Genomic DNA, 23,407 nt, shown 5'->3' on the forward strand with positions numbered 1-23,407 from the left:
ACTCACTGAGGAGAACTGAAATGCTGTGGTTTGCACTTTATGTACAAAAAACTGAAATAAGAGAAGAAATAGATTCGGTGATTATTGGTGTATCAGTACTTTAATATATTGTAATAAGAAAGAAGCGAGCGTGATGCTGTACTGATAAATTACTTCACCATAGCTTGTGTGGGACTAAATCCTGGATTTGTGATGAAAACCATATTGAGAACAGAGGAATGCTTCAGTTCTTGCTGAGCAGTGCTGGCACAGGCTGGGAGCGAGCAAGAAGCTGTGAGGGGACACAGCTGGAACAGCTGATTCAGCTGACCAGAGAGCCATCCCAGACCATGTGGCATCGTGCTCAGCAATAAAAAGTGCAGGAAAAAGGAGGAAGGGATGTTTCTTCCAAAGTAACCTTTAGTAACCTTATCTCATCTAAGGCAAAGGTCTAAAATAAGCCAGATGAATGATGCTGTTATATTATCCATCCAGTATAAAGAAATGATAGGTTATGAGCTTATAGATAGACATTCACATTGCCAGTGTTTTAGTTTCTACATTTAAACATTTCTAAAGTTATATGATGTATATTCCATGAACTGTGAGAGAAATGTGAAGTACCACAAGGATATATTCTTTTTGGTATTAAAACAACCCTCCATTTTCTTGGAGATGGCTGAACATAAAGGCACATGTTATAGATAAATACAATAAGCATCCTCTAGGGTGATAATCCATACCCATGAGTAGTAAAGGAGCTGAGGGTAGTTTGCTTCGATATCTAAATAGACATGTCTAATTTTTACATATTTTTAGAAGAATTCATATCTAGCTGTACCTGTGGCTCTTGATTTCTTATGCAAATCTAAAGAACTACTGGATTTTTTTGGGCTCCTTTCCAATGGTTCATATTGTAATGTACATTCATTTTGTGTCAATTACCTATTTTCTCATAGCAGATTTTCTGCTAATACCTGGAATACAGCCAGCACCCTACATTTCTGGTGATCGCTCCCCATTGTGGTTAACTTCAAGCTATTCCTGACATCTCTCTTTTACATTATATTCAAGTCCTCAAAAAGGTCTTGTTTGGAACAATTGTGTCCATGGCATTATGGCACAGGATGCACAGACAAGTTTCTTCCAGGTTTCTTCCCTGGAAAGCTAAATATTTCATCTGCATAATTGGAGAAGTCAGTGTGCTAGTACAGAGCATAGAATATCAGATACCACAGTCTTAGTCATAAACTTAAACCCAGATTTAATTTGGTCATATGGAAATGCACTCTGCTGACAGAGTTATTTGTTTATTTGTGTGTTTGTTTGTTTGTTTATTACAGAGTATTAAAAGTTCTGAAGCACTGTGATAGTCTGAACACAGAGTAGTTTTCTTAGAGGCACCATTTTATTTCTAACTGATAATCAGATTTTCTCACAGACGATCCATGTTTAGCTCAGATTCATCAGCTGTGTTTCCAGACTCCTACATAAGATCATTACTGCTGATGACATACTGCTGGATCCAAGGCTTGTGCAGCCAGAAGGAAATATTGAAGTGATTTATCCTTTCAGGAATGTCTGAATTTCTTCATGGAACACATTATTTGGTGAGCAAGAAGGTTGTTTAGGCGTACCTCAGTCCTGTGGTGAAGCTGAGGCAGAGGCCAAGTGACAATGCAGCTGTACCACCTGAAGAGCATGAGTTACTCACATTTTACCTTCTCTAATGCCATATTAGAAAAATATTCTTCTTCAGAGGATGGTTCCTCAGAGGATGGTTCCTTTTATCCTACACCAGGTATCCAAAATTGTTCAAATTACCCATTCTTTTCTGCTGCCTGTATCTTTCAAGGGATAATAACAAAATCTCAGAGTAAATAAATCACACATAGATATCTGGTTTTCAAATGCATTTTACAATGTTTTCTGGACTCTATTCTATGTAGGGCAAACAAACCTGGGGTTCATTTTCTAGCATTTCCAAACCTCTTTAAAAACAGAGCAGTCATTCAGCAGGAGACTTTTAAGAAAGGGTGACAGCATAGATTCTTAAGGGGAAAACAAGCAAAAAAAACCCAAACCCAAACTTCTCAAGTCAAAGCCATAGTATATACCTAGATCTAGCTTAGATATATTAAGGTCTAGTCCAATAAATATGAGTAGTGTGTGCATGAATAGGAGAGTTTCACTTTGGTGTGGATTAAGGTCTGGATCTCCTGACTTTAGCTCCTCAGCACTGCCAGTTGATCTTCATGAGCAAAGCCTCTTCTCCGGGACCCTTTCGTTGCTTTCTTTGGTGTGTCTTCTGCAAGTAAAAGTCCTTCTCATGGCAAACCTGACTTCTTTGTTTCTAAGACAATATATGAGAGGATTCAGAAGTGGCACAACCACCGTGTACAGGACTGATACCAACTTGTTAGCACGATAGGTGTACATGAGCTTGGGACGGCTGTAAGTGAAAAGGGTGGTGGAGTAGAACAAAATCACCATGGTCAGGTGGGAGCTGCAGGTGGAAAAGGCCTTTTGCCTCCCCTGAGAAGAAGGAATCTTCAACACGGTGAACATGATGCAAATGTAGGAGGCCACCACAATACACAGAGGTACCATGATAACCATCAGAGCCAAGATGAAGTCCACTAGCTCAGCCAAAGAGGAATCGCTGCACGAAATATTCAGTAGGGGTGAAATATCACAGAAATAATGATTGATTTTGTCCACATCACAGTATGAGAGCTGGGCTATAAAGCTCAGCTTGATGGAAGAAGTGGTCAAACCACACATCCAACAGCCAGCTATCAACTGAGCACAGAACTTGTGACTCATGATGAGTGGGTATCTGAGAGGTTTGCATATGGCCACAAAGCGGTCGTAGGCCATAACAGCTAACAGAATATACTCAGTACAAACAAAAGTCACAAAGAAATACAACTGTGTCATGCAGCCCTGGAATGAGATACGTTTGTCATGAGAAATGACATCTACGATCATCTTTGGCTCAATGACAGAAACATACCAGATCTCCAAGAAAGACAGACTCCCTAGGAAGAAATACATGGGGTTTTGCAGACCCTGGTTGTTGCGGATGATGAGAATGATAAGGAAGTTTTCCAACACAGTTAATAAATAAACCAGAAGTAAAGTAGAGAAAAGGAGCAGCTGCAGTTCAGCAGTGGTGGGAAAACCCAGGAGAATGAAATACATTACTTTGGTTTCATTCCTCCCACCCATTCTGTAGCAGAAAGATGAACCTTATCCACCTGCAATAAATTAATACAATCACACCTAACTACTCAGGCTTAAATTCATAGCCATATGTTACACCACCACTTAAAGACACTGTAAAAGTTCAGACATTTTGTTGCTTGGTTTTTAGACATTAATTTTGTGAAATTTATCTGCTCAATTCAGAATTTTTCATTTTAAAAATTAAATCATGCTTTTTACTTTACATTTCATAGAGATAAATACATATTAGAAGCTTATCTCATCTAAGACAAAGGTCTAAAATAAGCCAGATGAATGATGCTATTATATTATCCATCCAGTATAAAGAAATGATAGGTTATGAGCTTATAGATAGACATTCACATTGCCAGTGTTTTAGTTTCTACATTTAAACATTTCTAAAGTTATATGATGTATATTCCATGAACTGTGAGAGAAATGTGAAGTACCACAAGGATATATTCATTTTGGTATTAAAAAACCCTCCAAACACATCTGAAGGACCCCACTATAGAAGGTTTCTATATCTAGCTCAGAAAACACATCTACACAAAGTCTGTTGAGATAAAAGGTACACATAGCATCCCAGATACAGCATAAGTGCAAGCAAATTATAATTCTGGGTCTGCTTTGTTTGCAACTAACTCAGATTAATCCTTCAAAAATAAGAATGGCTCCAGCCTGTGCTATTAAAAACAAAACTGTTCTCAACCTTCTGTGGAGGGAATCCACCGCCTTAGTTGATCCTGGAGAATATGATCAGTAGGGTACAGATGAAGTGTAGACTGGTATGTCAGTTGGGTGATTTATAAATCAACACAGATAAATCAACACTTGGTTTATGTTTGGTGTCTCATGAGATCTGATTTAGAAATTACAGCTAGCCTCCCAATGGAAGCAATCACAGGAAGAGGAGGGATGTTATTGTTTCCTCTGTGATTCCATGCAGAGTAGAAGCAAGAAGCTCTGAAGATTTTTTTCTGAGACACTGAACAATGAAAAAATACCAGTAAGTGTCTACTGATTTTTATAGGGCAGAGGAAAATAAAAGCATACCCTGAGGCAGGGGATATGGCAGTCTTTTACCAAAAGGTAATCTAGAAAAATATTCTAGTACCCTAATCTAAATCCGTAGCCTTAACTGGTAATCGCTTTTGGAGTAAGTGATTTTGGATAAGTGTAGTTTCACCTACACTGGAGTTATTTGTACAATCTTCAGATACACAAACAGCCAAGCTATGCATTTTCTGAATAGTAAAATGCAGTACAAATATGTTCAGAGCAAAAGGAGGATCCGAGATGACATTGGTCTGTTACCTGAGGAGCTCAGCTGCCCCCCAAACAGGGCTGAGGTGCTGCTGCAGGATTTTGTTGCACGAAGAATACAAAACTTGCTCTGGTCTCCTCCATACTGCCAAGTGGGAGCAGTCCCTGGACTCAGCTATTTGTAAAATCACCTTCCAGTTGGTCTCATATGAGGCAGATATCTTAAGCCAAAACCATGATTAAAATTATATTCATACAGAGAGAATAATGGAAGTTTAGCATCTGGGAGAGTTGGAACTACAGAATTTATTTGGCTGTTGGATCATAGAGTTTGATTTAATTTGCAAATATGTTAAAATCTAGTGATATTTGATATACCTTATGGTATGTTGGCTGAATTCTAGCTACTGGCCAAAGCCATGTGTGCATTCTCAGGAATGTAAGGGCATCTCATGAAGAAGGCAACTTTAAAATAATGTAAGTGCATGGAGAAGGAAGAGTAGTGTTGTCAGAAGCACGAGTGTTACTTCTTCCCTCATTTCTGTTGGGCTGGTGAGGGTCCAACTACCATGGATCAATTTTGGGATCTCTGCAATTCAAGGAAAATGTGGATAAGCTGGAGAGGTGCTTACTAAAGCCTGCTAAGATGTGAGGACATGGCATGGGTACATGCACCATGAGAAGAAGTTGATGTAGCTGGGTTTGTTCAGTGTGGTGTACTGGAGGCTGTGCTGTGGTCGAACAGGTACAAGGTATAAAAAGGGACAAAGGCAATGATTTGCAACTCAGTAGGGTTCCATAATTGCTTCCCTGCTATTTAGGCCATTAGAAGATATGAGGTCAGAAGAGTGCTTAAACAGTCTCCCAGAGAGATTGTTGTACTTCTGATGTTTTCAGATCTCAGCTAGACCGAGCCTCAGCTGACGTAATAGAGAGATGGGGAGCGTTATGCTATAAAAGGGAAGTCACATTATAAATATATTCACATCTGGAGTACTGCATCCAGTTCTTGGCTCCCCAGTGGACGAGTGATGTGGAAATACTGGAGAGCACCCATTCCCTGGATAGTATTGAACGTATTTCTCGTGTGCCAAAACCTACTGAGTGGGTAGCTACAGCCAGATTCAGCTCCCTAAACACCAATTTCTATTGCAGTTTGAGATGCCACAGGCTTTTCCATTTGACATCCAGATCAAAGAACCATACAAAAACTTAGGTTGGAAGGATAAATTTTACTTGCGGACTTTTTTAACTCATTCTGCTGTCACAAACGGTTTAGTGGGGTCAGGTTTTTCAGGGACTTGTCAGGTCAAGCATTGAAAAGCTCAAAAGACAGAGATTTCATTACCTCTCTGGGACTGTGTTGTGGTGCTTAATCACTCTGATCAATTTTGTTTGATTTTTTTCTTTTTTTGGACTATCTTATCTGAATTTAATTTGTTGTAACTAGTTCCTGTTGCTTTTCTCTTTTCAGGTGTGGTTCATGATCTCCTGTCACAGCTATCTAAAGTGACTGTTATTATCTGAATGACTGAAGTTCCCATCCTCATTCCTGTGAAGAAAGTTGACATAACCATTTATTTGGTGCCTCAAGTTCTTGAATCCTAGTTTCATGTTAAGTTGAATCAAGGTCAGAATGCAATTTTGTTCTTTGATGCACACCAAAAAAATACATTAAGACAAGGCAATTATGTTTATTGCCTTTTCTGCTCCTCAGGAATGATGTGTGACGTGTTCAGTAGAGCCACCTTTCACATTTGCATAGATTCATAGATTTTAGCTGAACATGCAGACTGACTCGGGAGAAGGAATTCTTAACCACTGATGTTGAAAGAAAACCCTAATAACCATTTCTGTCAAAGTAAAAATCTTATTAGACTTTCATAGGATTCAGACAAATTCAGTCTGAAGGTTATCTTCCAAGCATCACAGATCCAATGCAGAAACTCTGGAGACAGCGGCCCTGCTGCACAAGACCTTCAGTAAAGTGTCCTTCACTTCCTGGTTCCTCAGGCAGTAAATGAATGGATTTAGCATTGGAGTGACTATAGTATAAATTATGGAAAGCAGCTTGTTGAGATCCAAGGAGTTTATACTCCTGGGCCGGGCGTACATGAAGAGGGTGGTAGAGAAGAAAATGATGACCACAGCCAGGTGAGAAGCACAGGTGGAGAAGGCTTTCTTCCTGTTCTGGGCCATGGGAGTGAGCAAAATGGTGCTGATTATGCAGATGTAAGAAATTATGATGACAGAGAGGGGGATCAACAAAATAAGCAAGGCCGAGACAAAGTCCACCATCTCTGCAACTCGCCGCTTGGTGCAAGAGAGGTTGAGCAACGGGCTGATGTCACAGTAGAAGTGGTTGATAACGCTAGGACCGCAGAAGGAGAGCTGGGAAATGAAGAAGACCTTGAGCACGGACAGCAGAAAGCCAAGCAGCCAAGAGCCCACGGCCAGCTGCACACAGGCCCTGCGGGTCATGATGACCGTGTAGTGCAGGGGGCTGCAGATGGCCACAGAGCGGTCATAGGCCATGACAGCCAGGAGGACACACTCAGTACACACCAGGGCAATGAAAAAGTAGAGTTGGGCCATACAGCCTGTGAAGGAGATGTTCTTATTCCTCACCAGCAAGCTGACCAACAATTTGGGAACAGTGACTGAAATGTACCAGGCATCTAGGAAAGCAAGATGGCCTAGGAAAAAGTACATGGGCTTGTGGAGCTGGTGATTACTTATGATTAAAGTGATGATAATTACGTTCTCAGTGACAGTCAACAAATACACAGTAAGGAAAATCACAAACAGCAGAGCCTGTAGCTCTGTGGTGGTAGGGAATCCCAACAGGATGAACTCATGGATGTGGGTATCATTTTCTTGTACCATGATGACCTTGAAGACCTGGAATGTATAAGGAGGAAAAAGGAAAGAAATAGGGAACATTTTTTATTATCTCCCCCAAGCATCCTCTTCATACTGGACTTGCAAATACACAATTTAAGTAGAGATTCCACACCAGTTATTTAATTGACATTCTTTATTATTTAACCACCTCTGAATTTTTTTGTGTCCTACAGCAGGATTGGTGATTCAGATCCTGGCTCCAAGAAAATGTTTGGGCTTCACTGATTTCTTCTTCTTACCCCTATCTTAAAAGACAATCTTAAAAGACTTAAAAGACAATCAAAGGAGAAGAGGCAACATTTTTAAGAGTGCATTGGATCTCAGTTCTGAGCTACCCCTCAGATGGTCACCAATGCCAAGCCATGTGGAGAGAAGCACAGTCTTGCTGGACTCACACACAGCAAACTTGCCTTGAGCTGTTTTACAGTCTCGCTTACTCTTGAATATTTGCAGAAGAAAAAAAGTGTTTGCTCTCTCACACGGAGTACTTTATTTAAAGTTTGCTAGGGTTATGGGATGTATGCATTTCGGTTTTTTCTTTCAAAATTGGAAAGGACCTGTGCATCTGAAAATTTCTCTCCTTTTCAATGGTTTGACTAAAATAAGCCACTTCTCCCCCCAAATAAGTTTTTACGTAGTGTCTTATACTACAATAATAACAATAGCCACCCATAATTTTTCTGCTGCGTTAATTGATAGAAATAATCTTGATTTATCACAAAATACCTGAAGTTTGATGTTTATTCTTCTTCTTTTCCACTTCTTAGGGACGGTTTCAAACAACCTTTTTTCACCTATTCCTGCACATTCCTATCCAATAATCAGCTGACTTTCTAGAATGATGTTCAATATTTGTCATTCACAAAATATTTTTCATACAAAAATTAAGAAAAAGATCCATTATTGTCATGGGGGAAAAAAAAGAAAAAGGAATATGTATTTCTGTGATTTCATTATTTATTTGTCTTTGAGTTTCAAAATATTTCAAATTTGATTTTTCTCTCACATACAGATAATCTGTGTAGAATCAACCTAATTACATAAGTTACATATTTTATTACATCACTGCTGCCAAATAACAAAGTGACAGAATACTAAATACAATTTCATTTCTAAGGATGGCTTTCACCACCTCCCAGCTTTCCATGAGATTTAAGCTGTGGTAAATGCTGACAGGTGAGGCAGGTAATTCATTTTCCAGTATAGCCAGTGGAGATTCAGGCAGTACAGGGAAGAAAACCTAGTTTAAGTGATTTAATGTGCTATAGAATACAGACCATAATTGAAAAGTACCTGAATGAAAAGGATATCAAAAAGAGAAAATAAAAATTATGGTTCCACATTCCAATATAGGCTTTAAAAATTCCAGATCTACCATATAGTACCTTAGAATATTGACTGTCAATAATTTAATTTTAAAAGGGTGATTAATTGGAGAATTTCAGGTACCTGTCCTCAAATAACAGGTCACTCTCAGGTGGCATAGAAAGATAACTTCCATGTTTCAAGAATGAAGCTTTTTAGGGTAAAAATAATGGTGAATGCTTTTTACATTCTAGTCCACTGAAAGTGGACTACAAATGTGGTTTTTTACCACATAAACATGTTCAGAAGTACTGCTACTGCATAGAAAACACAGAGAGAGAGTGAGGGAAAGGTTCTATTTAACTTATACTGTCAACAGTGGTCATAGGATTTTTAAAAGCACAAAAAGTACAATAAGAAATTTCCGTATTTCTAGATTTTATTAAGTCCAGCTCTGTTTTCCTTTCCAAGCAATCCCCCTCTCTCTTCTCTCTCACACTTTGAGAAACATGTCCATGTTTGTCTTGAAAACTGCTCATAGAATCCCAGAATGCCAGAATGGTTTGGGTTGGAAGGGACCTTAAAGACCATCCCATTTCACCCCTGCCATGGGCAGGGACACCTCCCACTGTCCCAGGCTGCTCCAAGCCCCAATGTCCAGCCTGGCCTTGGGCACTGCCAGGGATCCAGGGGCAGCCACAGCTGCTCTGGGCACCCTGTGCCAGGACCTCACTGCCCTCACAGGGAAGGATTTCTTTCCAATATCTTTTCAGTTTGAAGCTCTCCCCCTTGTCCTGTCCCTGCAGTTCCTGATAAGAACTTGGAATGCCGTTTCCAAGACACTCACAACTTATGTTGGTATTCTCCGAGTTCAGGTGAGATCAGATGAGAAGAAAGACCTCTAACAAAGCTAGAGAAGAGGAAATTAAATGCTTTGTCTGAGCGAGAGATCAGTATCTACGCTTCTTTCTCGCTTTCATTGAGCTAAAACCTTACCCCTTTGCTTTTCTGTTTCTCTCTGAATGGCTGAGAGCCGCTGTGAAAGGCTGTGAGCATAAACAGTTCCTGCAGGCTTCTGTCGCTTCGGCTGAGCTAAGATTTCCCAGGGTGATAAAATATCGCTCAATATATTATCCTTCAAAGCCCAAGAGAACTGAGAACAGAATTAGAGGGAATAAATTTCCCTCCTTTTTCTAAACCTCACGGAAGGTGTTGCTCTGCTTGTTTGCTTGTTAATTTTTTTAATGTGTTAACTAGCTATTGTAGCACTATCCATGGGTTTTTTTTCTTTCTCCAAAGTCAGTGCTGTCTATGTGACAAGGCATCAGACTGGAACTCAGGACTCATTTGTACTTTGCTGTTGGCTCATGATGGGTAGCTTTGACCAACAAAACTTCATTTGTCAGTGCCTTCGTTTCTCCATATATTAAATAATTATTACACTGGTCTTGAAAATTACTGGAGGTTCCACAGAGAAAGCAGCACCCAAGCATTAAGTATCAATAATATTGGAGGTGTGAAAGACACCATTCAGAGGGGAAATCCAACTCCCTCCACATGCCAACAACCCAGAGTGAGATGCAGCCCAGAGAGAAGACACGGAAATACAGGTGACAATAGTGCAAATTTCTGTATGTGAACTACATGACTGAACTCCCATTAAAGTCAGCTGGGAGAGAGTCAACAGAAGAGTCTGGACAGTGCTTCACCTCATTCAAGAGTAACCAAAGTGTTTGGGATTCATTTTCCAAAATGTGTGTCTTTTTCAAACACTGTTGAGTGATCTTCACAGCCAGCAGCTCTGCATTTTCTGGGTTGTATTTTCCAGACCGGTGAAGATGTCTTGGATGCCCGAGGCACTAAGCATCTGTTCCCTTCCTTCCTTTATTTATTAAAATAAAGCAGATTTGTCCCAGACATCTATGTGTCGCTACAGTAACTTAACTCTGTGCCGCTGGAAAATCCATTGCTTGGGAAAGACTTCCTCTCTGGAAACTGATTCTCTTAAGAAGTAGAGTGCAAATAAATGTAACTCAGGCAGACAGAATGTTCAGGCCTTATTTCAAGGTGTTGTCAAACAAAAAAGGAATATTAGTGCAGTAAATATCACCGTATCCTGCAGCCGTAGGGAGGAGGAGAGAAGATCCAGCAGGCAGGAATTGTGCAGCAAGATTGATTGATTTAATTATTTTACAAACTCTTTTATAGACTTTTTCTTCATAGTCTAATTGGACAAAGGATCAGCCACCCCTTGGGGTGATTGGCTAAAATCCTAAAACATCCATTGTCAAAATATTTTTCTACTGTACCATAAACAAGACTTCTCAAGGTTGCAGGTGTTTGGTTGTTTACAGAACTCTGCTGCCTCTTCTGTGAGAGAGAAAAGTCTCTCATGGGCTTAGAAAATAGCAAGAAAATCCTTGCTAGCAGCATTTTTGTATCCACAAAGGAACTGTGAAGCACTCCAGAAGAGACTTCAGTTAAGCTTTCAGGCAGGCCTGTATGTATTTTAGCAAATAAATTCCATTTCTAACTTAATCCAAGGAAATCTTGAGTTGACCATTAATCATACCTGTATGCTTCATGCAGAGTTACAGATCCTAGAACTCGCAGATTGTGTTTCATGGAACTGAAAACACACTTTTCTGGACTGTGATACAACTTGTGGTTACTTCAAAGGGAAATCTCAAAGAGTTCACAGCAATACAAGACTGAGCACAGGGAAGACCTGGGTGAAATGCTGTGATGTGATGTGCATATAGCAACCAAGTCTATGGGTCTAATGCCAAGTAAATTTGGTTGGGGGGGGCATGGATCACTTGGGGTGGGGTGTTATTAATAGCATACATGTAGACAGACTTTGTTTTTGCTGTATTTGTGATGCTCTGATGAAATTAATGTCAGTAGCTGGAACTATGGATAGACATTTGGAGTGGTACCGAGCATAATTAAAGTCATAAATATCCAGTTTTGGACACAGTACTTTTGCATGCCTGGAGACCAGAGCAGGAGGATGAAATTAAGAAAAGTTGGGTATTTGTAAGCCTAATTGTGACCTGCTCATTCTCATCCCACTCTTCCTGCTTCTCAGTATTGTGTTAAATTAATGCTCCTTCAGGGATGTAAATAGCGATAATGCTAGGTGCAAGAGAACTCTGCAAAACATTTAAATAATTTTGCATATGTGACCACTTACCTTCATTTTTATGCCTTATTTTCTTGTTAGTATTCACCTACCCTTTCTTTAGCCTACTTTTTTCATTATTTCTCGTACACTTTCTGCCTCCTAGCATTTTAAATTAGGAGTAAGCTTCATTGTTAGGCATGTAGGATATAGCATCCTATACATAACAGATTGGCACCAACAGAACAGAATCACCTTATGGAGGTCTTGAATAACTCTTCGTAGACAACTGTATTTTCCATAAGTTAATGAAGAGAAGCACTCAATGGAGTAGCTCTCTTAAGCATCCTTTAGCTCTGGTGTATCTAAAGGTTTCCTTTAAGATTAAATTAATTATGCTCTGAAAGTGTTTATTTCTCTCCTGGGACTACCAGAAGCACTTTCATTTCAGTGTGGTTGGAAATGTCTATATTACAGATACTTTCCTCTACAACAACTCTTTAACAAAAACACCTACATTCAAAAAAAAAAAAACAAAAAAAAAAAAAACAACAACAAACCAGCAACTCCATATCAGAAGTTTAGGCAGTCGCCTTCTTGCTCATCAGAAATCTCAGTGTTGAAGTGTTAGGGAATAACTAGTTGTTGCAAGTTTCTTGCTGTTTCCCCATTACTCAGGACACAGCACTCCCACAAAAGGTGAAGAACTGGGCGGAGGGCCCTCCTCTGGCCCTGAGCCCAGCTGCTGACACACGGCTGACACACAGAAAGGATTTGCTGTGCTGGTTCTGGTTCGGCAGGTGTGTGAGCAGAGGGGAAGCAGCAGGGAAAGAGAACAGGAGCTGCTGGAGTGTGAGGACTGAAAGAACCACAGGTGAGTGTTGTGGCTGGGCTTAGGCTAAGAAAGGGGTTACAGCAGGAAGAGATGCTGAAGAGCAGCTGACAGCAGGGGATGGTAATACTGACAAACACAGAATGCTACAAAGAGTCTTTTCAGAAGGCTGGCACAAAGGAAGATGTGGCTGAATGGATGGAGAAGAGAAGCTGACCTAGAGAAAAGGATTGTGACCTTCAGCTTAGAAAGAAAGAGAACTGCACTGGTGAGAAACACGGTAGAAAGCCCAAGGAATCCAAGGAATCCAGGTCAAAAAGGAGAGCTAGACAGAAAAAAAGAGAGAAAAAGAGAAAGAAAGAGAGAAAGAGAAAGAAAGGGAAAGAGAGAAAGAGAGAGAGAGAGAGAGAAAGAAAGAAAGAAAGAAAGAAAGAGAGAGAAAGAAGCACTGGGAAAAAAAATAAAACCTGATTCAGAGAAAATCTGAAATGAGAATTATTGGTTTGAACAATTTAAAGTGGTTCACTATACTACTCCTTGAAAATGAGAGCTGTGTGTGGAATATCTATTGTAAAGATGTAGTATCTGTTGTAAATACTGAGATGTAAAACTTTCTATCTAGAAAAACTAATTTTTCTCTGTATTACGTTCAGACCTGCAGTGCAAAACAAGACTTACTCAATATTTAATAACAACGGTATTTTCTGCCTTTTTGTTATTGTGTTTTCTTTTTTTCACTTTGCTGTCCATCCAGAGTTCACAATCTTTTTTTCAGCACTAGTGACATGGGAATCACAAAATGGCATGGACTGGCTATTCTAGTGACAGCAGGAATCACTGGCGCAATCTGGTGGGTGTTTAACCTTTGATAATTATTCTCAACTAGCACAGATTTCTATTGCCCAGACTGAGACACGTTTCTTCTAACTATACTTATGCAGATACAATGTGAGCATTTAAATTCAAAATCCCCTTTCACATTCAAAAGATGAAAATAAGCAAGGTGTGGACACTTTTAATATCTTCTGTGAAATTTAAAAAATATGATGAATTGGGCTCTGTATATTCCTGTGAGCCTAAGTGTGTGTTTTCATGTTTACATCCCACAGTGACACCTCTGTGCTCCAGACCAACACAAGGATCCTGGCACAGAGCTGGAACTCCGTGGAGTTGACTTAGCTGAGTTTATTCTGCACCATGGTTGGCTTGAGTGTCCCTTGGTTCTCGTGTCTCTAGACTAGCCTGCTGCAGTAAGGCTTTCATAGTGTGTGTTCAGCGCCCTGGAGCCTGAAATGAGATCAGCTGGGCTTAATTCAGAATGCAGAGTTTGAATATTGAAAATAATAATGAAATATATAATGAAATAATAATAAAGATAATGAATATTGAAGATCTGTTCCAACTGGAGGAATTAGGACAAGCTTTTCACCCACACACTCTCTCTGCAGCAGAGCATCCATCACAAATGCTCACATTTTTGTTGACAGTACAATCACTTCAGAGGAGATCCCACACCCTGGCCAGAGTAAAGTGATGCTGTGAACACCTTGTTTCAAAAGGCAGCTACACAGTCAGTTCTTAGAATCAGCTGAGACCAAACTCTGCTGTAAAGCAGACACATTTTGTTTGGTGCAAGTAGTCTTGGGCAAATCACATCATTCACAGATCCTCAGAGTTAATAGATCTGCAGATAACAGGAGGCTAGAGAGCTGTCTTGAAACAGCTGAGCTCTGCAAATCCTCATCACCCTATTGATGCCACACATCTGTATTCTGTTAGGTTTGTTTTATAGTTTCAGTCATAAAGGAAGTGGAGGAGAGGTTGATTTTTTTTGAATCATTGACTCATTGCTTTCTTATCCTGTCCAAGGTACCATCACCCTTTCTCCCCAGCCAGAGACCAGGAACACACAGCCTCCCCTGAAGAGGGCTCAGTCCTGTAAGTTCATTCTTCATGTTTTGCAAGGTCCTGCATGCCTGTCACTGTAGGCACGAGGACAAGACTCATCTGGAAAGACTCATTCTTAAGCAGGAGATCCATGCCCTAGAAGTGCTAATTTCCATTTTGAGATAAGCCATCCTGCAGTGCCCAGCTAAAAGGCTCCTCTACTCCTCTACTGTGAATGCCTTGAGCTGGATGAACAGGCTCAGATTCCAGAGACTTAATACGGGGAAATATGAATCCACTGATGCAGCTCCCCCAAAATCATGCAATGAAAAGGCAGCTTAATCCCACCTGGTTTGGTCACCTAGAAGCTGGCTGTCTCTGTACCAGGAAGTCATCCAGGCTTCCTCTGTATTCATTAAAAAAAAGTGGGCCCTTTGGCATGTTGTCTGCTCCCTGTGATTTAGTGTTGTGCACAAACATGATGAGAACTAATGGATTCTGGATATGGAATCAAGAAAAAGTCTAATCTGGTACTTTACCACACTGAAACTTGCTGGGTTGTTAATGCTTGATTTCATTTAACTGAACCATATTTTATTATGTTCTGGTTTTGTCTTATGAATTACACTTTTCTTATCCCCACTGCTTTTTTGACTTAGGTTTCCCCTCGTCATCACTTCTTTTATTATACACACAGTTGTGTAACTCTCTAGAAATGCTGCTCTAAGGAGTCTAGCACATATGACTAGGGGAGAAATAAACTTTAATGCCAATGAAACAATATGACAAAAACAATGCATTATTTTTGTAATTAATTTGAAATTTAAAAGATTCCAGTATGAGACAGGATTTTCATACCACCACCACTCCCCCCCCCAAAAAAAAGGTTAATATGGCACCATATCTTTCTGGTTTCATGTATTTGTGATTCTTTTAATTTGCCTCTATTAGCCTGTTGAATCTATTACTTTTAGTAGGTGTTTCCAGTTTATAGAACCTGTTTTTCCTGCTGGAAAATCTAGGAATCAAGACTGGTGGGTTCCTATTCAGTGAGCCATCTACAGGAACCTGCACAAGTGATGACAATGGAGAGCAGTGACGTCTGCTCTGTGTCCTGTGGACTCCACAGTGCAGGCATGCAGACATAAACCTGTCAGCAAAATACAAACTGTGTGCAAAGTGCTTGGCCTTATTGGGCCAGGCTCTCGCTGTGTAGAAGTAAAACTGAATTTTCCAAAAATGCACCACAGAAACAGAAACGTTGAAAATAATTTAAAAACTGATTAATTTGCATTCAGCTCTAATTACACCAGCTGAGTTGTCTGTTAGATGTAGTTCACATTTTATATGAAGGTGAACTAACACAAATAATATAATTGTATTTGTGATGGAGTCTGACTGGATACTCACTGTCATTGTATCCCAGGGCAGTACTGCTGAAACACCTAAAGATCTCTTGTGGGGCTCATCTCTCAGAAGAAGAAAATCTGATATTTTTGTGCTATGATGTATTTATGTGTCTTTTATTTCTCCCTTATTTGCAGAAAAACAGACTTACATGAAACATCTCTAATGCTTCCATGGTAAGTGTAACTCCTCTGGCTTCATTAAGATTGTTCTCGGAAACACACACAATTGTGACTCTGGCACAGACAAGTCAGGACAGCTGAGAGCAAGGCTGAATGAACAGGAAAGGAGAACAGGTACTCTTCCGGAAACCATTAGAAATGCATAGATGAAGAATCTTTAATTTGTTTACTTTCAGAAAGTTTGAGAAATTATGGTGAATGTTGAAAACATTTTGGTTGAATTTTATCTTAATTCATTTTTTGCATCCCCTGTGAGCATTCATCTCAGAAGCTAAAAAACAAGAGGCCTTGGCTGATACTGTTTTTAGTAGTAACAGCATCATACATGATGTGTAAATGTCTGTGGAAGGAACATTTTAGGTCACTGGGATAAATTATTTTCCGGAATTGCCTATTCTAGAGCCATTTACACTAGGAAAAGAACAAAAAAAAAAGGTAATAAAAGAGGTATGGACATACTGGAGAGAGTTTAACAAAGGATGATGAAGGGACTGGAGCACATCTCCTGTGAGGTAAGGCTGAGAGAGCTGGGGTTGTTCAGCACAGAGCAGAGAAAGCTCTTGTATCTGCTCTGCAAAGCAGCCTGGCTGAACTTACCAGCCGAGCTCAAAACAACATTCCTTGTGCAAAGGGGATGTTCTTCTGAGCATCAGAGATAACCAGAGTAAACAACACCCTATGAAGCATCAGGGAAATACCTGTCCATCATCCCAAAGGAATTAGAGAGCACTCTTTCCAAAGGATGATGAGATCCACAGCCCTGCTGGGGAGCCTCCATCAGTGCACGAGGCACAGGTAACGAGCAGAAGGAGCAGAAAACCAGGGTGCAATCAGAAAACTGTGGGGTAATTGCTGTCACAGAAACACAGTGGAGAGCTGCACATCTGGAACACTGCAGCTGAGGGCTGGCAGCTTTCCAGAAGAGACAGACTGGGAACAATGGGTGGATGTGCTGTGCTCTGCGTTAAGGAAGGGATGGATTGTGAAAAGCTGCCTCTGAGTAACAGCCACAAACAGCTTTGGAGCTGTTGGGTAAAAACCAAGGATAGAAACCTATTTCAGGTGTCTGCTCCAGGATAAGATGACTCACATCTCAGATTGTGCTGACAGTACTTTCTTGACCCCTAGTAATTTCAGAGGGAGACTGGGATGATTAACTCAGAGGTGGATGTCTGTGCTTGTGTTTGTCTTCATGGATTTCCTAGGCCATCTAAACACTGCCCTCATTCTCAACTCCTTGCAGGAGAAGGGATGTGCTGGTGTTGACTCCGTGGTTGGCTCCAATTGTCTGGGAAGGCACCTTCAGTAGAGACATCCTGAATGCTCAATACATGCAGAAGAACTTGGTCACTGGAGTGGTCACTTTTGCTGTCGAAAAGTATTGGTTTGTCATTTATTTCTTGTCAAATAGTTAAACCTCTCACCTGCCAGTTATGCTGCAATGCTGCTCGTGGAGCACAAGTGAGAAACATTCCAAAGACTGAATATGAGCAGCTTTAGACTGGGAGAAATGTGACATGTGAGTGTCACCTTCCAAAGTAAGGCAATTGGTTGTGACATTGTTTTGAAAAGGACAAAAGATACCCTTGGAAATACAACTAGCATTTTGTATCTCAACCCTTGACATAAAAATTCTAGCTCCTGCTATGATTCTAACAACAAGCTTTCCCTCTATCCTGCACTAAAACATAGAAAGATTCTGTAAAGTCGCTATTTTATTGAGTTTCTCTAAGAGTTTAAAGTTAAAATATTAGCTCTAGTAAAATTATTAATCGTGCTGTTACAGCTTGTATGTTCCTGGGGAGGTTCTTTTTCAAGACTCTGAGTAAAGATCTATACTCCCTCTATCTGCACTGGCATCTTAGGGTTACATAGAGACTTCAGGTACTTCAAGGCAATCAAAACTATTTAATTGATAATTTTGACCCTCTCCTATGAACACAGGCTGAGAGAGTTGAGGAAGACAAGGCTCCAGGAACACCTTAGAGCCCACTGCTGTACCTAAAGGGGGCCTACAGGAAAGTGGGAGGGGGATTTTTTACAAAGGTAGGCAGTGACAGAACAAGGGAGAATGGCTTTAAACTGAAAGAGGGTAGATTTAGACTAGATATTAGGAAGAAGTTCCTCACTCTGAGGGTGGTGAGGCCCTGGCACAGGTTGCCCAGAGAAGCTGTGGCTGCCCCTGGATCCCTGGAAGTGTCCAAAGCCAGGCTGGACGGGGCTTGGAGCAGCCTGGGATAGTGGGAGGTGTCCCTGCCCAAGGTAGGGGGTGGAATGAGATGAGCTTTAAGGTCCCTTCCAACCCAAACCATTCCATGATTCTCTGTTGATTCTGTGATCCTCTCTAGGAAGTTAAGAATGTTACACTGCAGAAAGAGTGCCAGTGTGCAGGTAAAAGGGAAGGATGAGAAGAAGTATTTACATTATGGAGTGATATTAGAGAGCAGCAATGAGTAGATGGCATGTGTTCTGTGCATAGTGAAAGCTAAAATGTGGTATCATGTGCATGGGGAAGGTTTGAAGGGTAGCAGCTGTGTTAAATAAAGAGCACTAATGTAAGAAGGAGCAATGAATAGAAAAAGACGAAGAACACAAACTTGAAAAGCTGTCATTCTTCAGCAGCAGGAGCCTCTCTCCAGTCTTTTCCTTTCCATGTCTCTTAGATATGTCCAGTTCATAGAGGGATTCATGAGATCTGCCAACAAGTACTTCCTTGCTGGGCACCAAGTGAATTTCTACTTGTTCACAGACAATCCTGAGAAGATCTCTCACCTTCAGATGGCCCCTGAGAACCACCTGTTTGTCATCCCTGTCCAGAATCACTCGGGGTGGCAGGATATCTCCACAAGCCGTATGGACATCATCAGCACATACATCCACAGCCAGTTCCAGTATGAGGTGGACTACCTGTACTCCATAGACATCCATGTCCAGCTCTTGGCACACATCGGTGTGGAGATCATTGATGCCCTGGTGGGAACCATCAGCTCTTGGCAGTTCACCCCACACCATGAGAACAAAGCCTATGGGACACACCCCGAGTCACAAGCTGCCATCCCTGAGGGAGAATGGGACTTCTATTACACAGCAAGCTTCTATGGGGGAAGCGTGTCCGAGGTCTACAAACTGACAAGAGCCTGTTTTAAAGGGGTGATGGAGGACAGAGAAAATGGCATTGAAGCTCGGTGGCGTGATGAGAGTCACCTCAACAAGTATCTCCTGCATCACAAGCCCACCCGCCTGCTGTCCCCAGAGTACTACTGGGATGCAGAGCTGAGCTCACCCAGCATCATCCAGGTGAAGAGGATGGGCTCTGTGCACAACGACAGCTAGAGGCAAGCTCCTGAAACAAAGAATGTAAAGCCTTTCCTCTTTACAGCCCCACTAAACAGAGGGTAATGGGCCAAAGGAAGTTTCCCTCTCTTTGTAGGACTGCACACGTTTTCTGCACAACCTAGCCCATGAAGTGGGTGTCCTTAGCTAGAGACCACTCAACCCAGAAATATCCTCCGTTAGCAACTTTTTTTCCAACATTTTGCTCTTCAACAGTTCTTTCATCTGCATGTTTGCAAGCACAGGCTTCTAGCCATGCTGAGAACATACCAAAATTGACAAGGGCATATTCAAAATGACAGTATTTAGGCATCTGAATAAAGTCAGTTTGCAAACCTACAAACGGTCCCTACAGATTAGGGTGTGCAATTATATTTGTCTTCTGCTGTCTTATATTATTTGCTTAAAAGATGTCCTAACAATATGATAATTTAATAATTTGAACAATACATTACTAGCAAGCTTCAATCACTTACTCCTTAATTTCTGACAAAATGAAAGCCCCTTCCTCATCATTCAAGCTATAGAACTATCTGATTAATTAAAAACATGTGTGAATTTACAAATCCTAAATGTATGTGGACTATCAAAAGAAAATTAAATCATATTTAAAGGTTTTCAACTTTCCTTTTTCAGTATTAGCTGTAACTTCAGATACAGCAATATTTTAATGATGTAATCATCAGCTGAATGACTCCATTAAAGCTTTCTATTGCTCTCAATAGAAATGAGAATAGACAAATAACTGAAAGTTATGTACACAAGAAAGAACTGGGGCAAACCAATCCTGTCACACTGCTGCAGTCATACCCCTGTTGCTGAAAGGCCACGTGAGCAAGAGCAAGTCCATGTGGTGCTCTTGCTGTACTCCTGTCATGAATGGGTAACTCAGGCTGTCTAAAGAACCACTGCCAAAGGGGTCAGAGAAAGTGCTTCTACTGGAATGTAATGTTGTAAAAATGCAGCTTAACAAAGTTAAGCACAAATCAGAACATGAGGTAGCGTGGCTGACCCATACTCAGGACACATGAGCAAACCAGGCCATGCAGGAGGCTGAAGTGGGTGGGACTCTCTCATTTGTCTGGGTATTACATTTGCTGTAATATCTGTTATGAATGTGATGCTCTTTGCTCCATAAATCTTGTTTGGTCTTTTAATGGTGTTATCTTTTTTATTGCAATTGTATTCCTTCAGAGTGGTTTCCCAGATTTGGAAATAGAACAAGATGTTAACATCATGCTCAAACCTGGCTTGTCCAAAGACTGGGCAGTAAAAAGTTACTGGAAAAGGGCCAGACAAGAGGAATCTGTGTGATATGAAGAGTTTTCAGATAAAGATTGGTGTGAAAGTTCAGCTGAAGCATTCTGGTGAATTGAATTAGCATACTTAGGCTAAAGTAATCAAATAATTTTAGATTAATGGAATGGGACACAGATTGAGCTATAAAACTCAGAGAAAGTCAATTCTGGTATGAACCAGCCCTTTTGAATCACTTTAGAAAGCATAGATGATGATGGTCCAATGAAATGACAGTGTTGAACTAGGTGAGGGGAGTAATTTAATATTCTTTTTGCAGCATGGCTTAATCCTCTGCTGCTATCTGATTTCTCAGTCACACTCTCTGCCACTGCCAAACGGGTTTTACACGTGAAACTTGACACCTTGGGAGACAGGACACTGCAAGTGTCCCACTCCCACTTTCCAGTGAAGAACAAAGACCCCCGCAGGTTCTGCAGTCCCACTCCCTTGGAACATCCTGAGGACTGGAAGATCTCTTATCCATGCCTGCTCACTCCATGCAGCTTCCTTGCCCAATGCCTCTGGAAACCGGAGAAAGGTTCCCCACCACCTTCACAGACAGGACTGAACACACAAGGCACAGAGAAGAGCTGAGTTGGCAACTCTGAATGAGGGCTACCAAATGCTCTGCCTTAGTAGCCCACATCTTGTTAAGGTAAGAAATTTTGGCTGATCCTTTCACCACGCAAATTTGTGCCTTGTGCTGGGGTTAAACCTGGCCAGGAAAGAGGGTGAAAGGGGGTGGGTCATGGCAAAATGTACTGCAGCTGCATGAACAGAACAGACTTCAACAGAGCCCTGCACCTGGGCCAGAGTAACACTATGCAGCAGGACAGGTTAGGCCATAGGAAATGTAATTTTCTATTATTTCCATTCATTAAAACACCTGGCTGCAAGGAATGGTATAATAGAGCGTCTGTGCCGAGTTGCAATTTAACTTTGAAGACGGTATAAAGATTTCTTGTGAGATTTAGCCTTACTAGCTTCCAATATCTAGGTCCATTGGAAATAAGAAATCAGTCTTTAAAGGCTAACAAATGGTTTATCCTCCTGGACAATCTGACATACATTATCAGGTCTGTTGACAATGCCAAGGCCTTCCATTATCAGAGATGGAATGGGTTGTGGATATTGTAACTCATTCCTGTGGTATTTTATACAGGAAGAGCTGTAAGGGCCTAGTAATGAGGATGTATAGAGATGCTAGTGAGTGGTTCTGCTTGAGAGGAAGGAACAAAGGACTGACACAATCGTGTCAGGCCAGACAGTGGGTTGGGATATGTCACTGAGTCCCACTGGGATCATGTGGGAGAAAGAACCCAGAACAGAAAGTTAACATGGGTAGGTTAGAGCAGGGCACAAAGTCTCCATCACTCCTAACCTAGGAGTAAGGCTGAACCAGGATGCCTTTCAGAGCTTAAAAGAGAATTGAAGAGGAAAAATGAAACTGGTCCTTTCCTCATGTTCCTTAGTAGGCCACACCACCTAGAAGAGGTGTCTAGGATCTTTTTAGCTCCATGTACTTGTCCACAGAGATTCTGCAAAGGAAAAATTTGTGTCCAGATTTCCACAAACTTGAATATGTGCCAGGATATTATGGCTTAGGCTGGCAGCTGGAGTAGATTGCTGTTGATCCCTTAGTGTCTTTGTATTTAAGTGCTTCTGCTATATAAACTAGGTGGAATAGGTCCCTTGAAACACATCAGTGACAGCTCTGAGGTGTATTGCCACTTCTTTAGCATGAATGGGGTGAGATCTTACTGATGTAATCCAGCATACCTCAACACATGGCTAAGTTGTTGTTACCTGTAAGAGGAAAATACATGATTTCACTTGAGTGAATGCGAGCCAGGTGTCTGTGTTCACACCTTAAGAGGTTCTTATTAAATCTCAGGTTCAGATAATATGGATAATTTATTGCTGTCACAACATTCTTACTTTTTTTCTCCATGCACACTAAATCTACTTGTTGTCTTGAAGTGTGGATAGAAACTGAACATGAATAAGATAGCCCAGAGGAAACCGTATTTTGTTTTGTTGGGGCTTACAGATGTCAGTGAAACAATAGGTTTGAACATGATTGAGATAATGGATGTAAAATGGGCAGAACAAACTAAACTAAAGAACTAAGAGTGATGAATCTGGGCAAGAAAATTGTAGGATAGGTGACCAACACATAATCTGGACTGGGCTCAGATCTTCAAACTTGGAACAAAACCTGATGGATTAAAATTGAGCACAAACAGTAACAAATACCATCAGGTCAGAGCAGAAAGAAAAAAAAATATATAGATAACAAGGGACATAGCTTTAAGATAATCTCTGAGTTCTTCCTCCCATCAGGACTCACATAAGTAAATAATTTTGATTTTAAGGCAATTAATGGGCACCAGATATCCAGATCCTGTTGGTTTTGCTCTAATGAAGTAAAATGTCACATTTATGTAATCAAAATAGTTCCACTGCATTCTCTGAACTCTTATTTATTACTGTGATAATAGAGCTATGATATTCACTCTGCCTATAATTAGACTAGGGCTACAACCTTCTTATTATGAATTTTTTCTCAGAAAAGCTTTGTCCCACGTCATCCATGATTACCTTGGACTACTTTCAAACATGAGTAGACAGCCTATTCCTGAGGAATGGATCCAAGTCCAT

The 23,407-nt window shown here is 40.7% G+C and overlaps 3 protein-coding genes across 5 annotated transcripts; 1 reads left to right on the forward strand and 2 right to left on the reverse strand.

The window, feature by feature from the left end:
* Positions 1–2,232: 2,232 nt before the first annotated feature.
* LOC125334766 (olfactory receptor 6Y1-like) lies at positions 2,233–3,210 on the reverse strand. The gene has a single exon (XM_048321924.1). The coding sequence runs from the start codon at positions 3,208–3,210 to the stop codon at positions 2,233–2,235; it is 978 nt and encodes a 325-aa protein (XP_048177881.1).
* Positions 3,211–6,399: 3,189 nt separating this feature from the next.
* Positions 6,400–7,359, reverse strand: LOC125334771 (olfactory receptor 6B1-like). Its single transcript, XM_048321935.1, has one exon. It carries the CDS (start codon positions 7,357–7,359, stop codon positions 6,400–6,402), a length of 960 nt encoding a protein of 319 aa, XP_048177892.1.
* A 5,225-nt stretch (positions 7,360–12,584) lies between these two features.
* LOC125331643 (histo-blood group ABO system transferase 1-like) lies at positions 12,585–20,604 on the forward strand. 3 transcript variants are annotated; one of them, XM_048315892.1, is made up of 6 exons: positions 12,585–12,680; positions 13,414–13,488; positions 14,508–14,576; positions 16,070–16,108; positions 17,358–17,492; positions 18,778–20,604. In XM_048315892.1, the coding sequence occupies exons 2-6, from the start codon at positions 13,424–13,426 to the stop codon at positions 19,445–19,447; spliced, it is 978 nt and encodes a 325-aa protein (XP_048171849.1). In that variant the 5' UTR covers positions 12,585–12,680; positions 13,414–13,423; the 3' UTR covers positions 19,448–20,604. The 3 variants fall into 3 exon arrangements, with proteins under 3 accessions (XP_048171849.1, XP_048171866.1, XP_048171857.1); XM_048315909.1 differs by having other exon boundaries at positions 12,598–12,680; positions 13,393–13,488; XM_048315900.1 differs by lacking the exon at positions 12,585–12,680 and adding an exon at positions 12,702–12,906.
* Positions 20,605–23,407: the final 2,803 nt, after the last annotated feature.

The sequence above is a fragment of the Corvus hawaiiensis genome, chromosome 1, assembly GCF_020740725.1.
Source record: "Corvus hawaiiensis isolate bCorHaw1 chromosome 1, bCorHaw1.pri.cur, whole genome shotgun sequence".
Lineage (NCBI taxonomy): Eukaryota > Metazoa > Chordata > Aves > Passeriformes > Corvidae > Corvus > Corvus hawaiiensis.

What these genes read in the sequence shown, in the direction of transcription:
- LOC125334771 (XM_048321935.1), bottom strand. Translation starts at nt 7,359, where the DNA reads ATGGTACAAGAAAATGATACCCACATCCATGAGTTCATCCTGTTGGGA.
- LOC125334766 (XM_048321924.1), bottom strand. Translation starts at nt 3,210, where the DNA reads ATGGGTGGGAGGAATGAAACCAAAGTAATGTATTTCATTCTCCTGGGT.
- LOC125331643 (XM_048315892.1), top strand. Translation starts at nt 13,424, where the DNA reads ATGGGAATCACAAAATGGCATGGACTGGCTATTCTAGTGACAGCAGGA. An exon ending in ACATCTCTAATGCTTCCATG is followed by an intron (nt 16,109 to 17,357) that starts GTAAGTGTAACT and finishes AACTCCTTGCAG; the next exon opens with GAGAAGGGATGTGCTGGTGT. An exon ending in GTCACTTTTGCTGTCGAAAA is followed by an intron (nt 17,493 to 18,777) that starts GTATTGGTTTGT and finishes CATGTCTCTTAG; the next exon opens with ATATGTCCAGTTCATAGAGG.